This window comes from Octodon degus, unplaced genomic scaffold, assembly GCF_000260255.1.
Source record: "Octodon degus isolate 3935 unplaced genomic scaffold, OctDeg1.0 scaffold00130, whole genome shotgun sequence".
NCBI classification, from domain to species: domain Eukaryota; kingdom Metazoa; phylum Chordata; class Mammalia; order Rodentia; family Octodontidae; genus Octodon; species Octodon degus.
Genome location: NW_004524706.1, coordinates 120,476 through 122,041, shown reverse-complemented (window position 1 = coordinate 122,041; position 1,566 = coordinate 120,476). Strand labels below are relative to the sequence as shown.

At 40.0% G+C, this 1,566-nt stretch overlaps 1 protein-coding gene across 3 annotated transcripts in view; it reads left to right on the top strand.

The window, feature by feature from the left end:
• Zbtb8os (zinc finger and BTB domain containing 8 opposite strand) overlaps positions 1–719 on the top strand; it is a 14,276-nt gene extending 13,557 nt beyond the window's left edge. For all 3 annotated transcript variants that reach the window (XM_004640975.3, XM_023701083.1, XM_023701084.1), the window contains one exon: positions 480–719. In XM_004640975.3, coding sequence (XP_004641032.1) covers positions 480–566 — 87 coding nt within the window. In that variant the 3' untranslated portion in view covers positions 567–719. The remainder of the gene's footprint in view (positions 1–479) is intronic.
• The last annotated feature ends 847 nt before the right edge of the window (positions 720–1,566 follow it).

Here is a 1,566-nt window from a genome sequence, read left to right as displayed (position 1 = left end):
GGGATTGAACTCAGATCCTTGCATTTGCCAATCAAGCACTTATCCTACTGAGCCATCTCCCCAGCCCCTGATTTGAGTTTTTAAATAACTAAGAATATATCATAAAACGATGAAAATGGAAGCAGAAGAGCCACTTAGGAGGCTATAACCACATTACAGTTGAGCTAGACATGTGTTTGTAATCCCGTCTCATTTGTAATCCTAGCTCTTGGGAGGCTGAGGCAGGAATGTCATTGCTCTAACCAAAGCCTGGTTAGAGTTTTCTCTTCTCTTAGTTAAGCATTCTTTCCTCTTTACATAAGCTGACACCATTTTTATGAGATCAGCACATGATAATGGATTAATTTGATAATTGATTCATGTGGGTTTTTAATATTTTGCAATAATTGTAAAATTTTGATTTTTGCCAGTTGTTGCTAAAGTTCATAATTCTGATTCTCATGTCTTTCTATGTGTTTTTTCTCTAACCCTAACCTCAGGGAACAGAAGTCAAAGCAATAACATACTCAGCAATGCAGGTCTATAATGAAGAGAAACCAGAAGTTTTTGTGATCATTGACATTTAAGAAAGAAACAAAGAAAGAAAGAAATGAAAGAGAGAGAGAGAAAAGACTTCTATGAAGAGCTGTTTTCTTTTATCCTGAGAAGATATAATTATTTTTTCTGGTATCTTTTGACAAATGGAAATTTACAGAACAGAAAATTTTAACTTAAAGTGTGGCTTTCAGAAGTAGAAAAAAAAAGCTGGGTGTGTTGGTATATGCCTGTAACCCCAGCTAGTCTGAGGGCTGAGGAAAGAGGGTCAAAAATTTGAGGCAGCCTTGGCATCTTTGTGAGATCTCATCTCAGAATAAAAAAATTAGAAGAGCGCTGGGAGGGCCAGACATGGTGGTGCACCCTGCAATCCCAGCCCTTGGGAGACTGAGGAAGCAGCCTGTGAATTTGAGTCTGGCCTGACTGCCTACCAAGACTGTCTCAACATAAATAAAATTGCCTCTGTGATATAGCATCCCTGGCCTCCAGCCATTGTATGGGAGAAGAAAAAAGATAAGTGGAAAATCAGGGAATTAGACTTGGTCTGTGTTCCTTACATATTCAAACTTCAAAGAGTTCAATTCTTAAGGGGCAGTTGTGGTCCCTTCTCTGGCCTCTGGCTTTGGTGGCAAGGAACTGGCCGCAAGCCCTTCCAGTCGGTTGCAAGCCCTCCAGCCTGGTGCTGGGAGAGATCACCGGCGGAAGCAGCAGCTGGGATGGAATCTGGTTTGAAAAAAAGAATATTTTGAAAAAATACATGCTTTTCTTTCAAATTGGCGAAGATATTTTCTATTATATATATTGAGTAAGATGCTGTTGTAGATTGCTGTGGGACGGAGCCATCTATTCTAGTTTTTCTTTCTCATGATACTGGCTAGTCGGTATTCCCAGGACTCATTAGACTCTAGGAAGAGTCCTGGGTTTCTCTCATTTTTTTCTTTTTTGTACCAGGACTTGAACTTGGGACCTTGCAGTAGTCAGCAAACACTGCTGCTGAGCTATATCCCTGGCCCTTCCACTTTATATTTTATT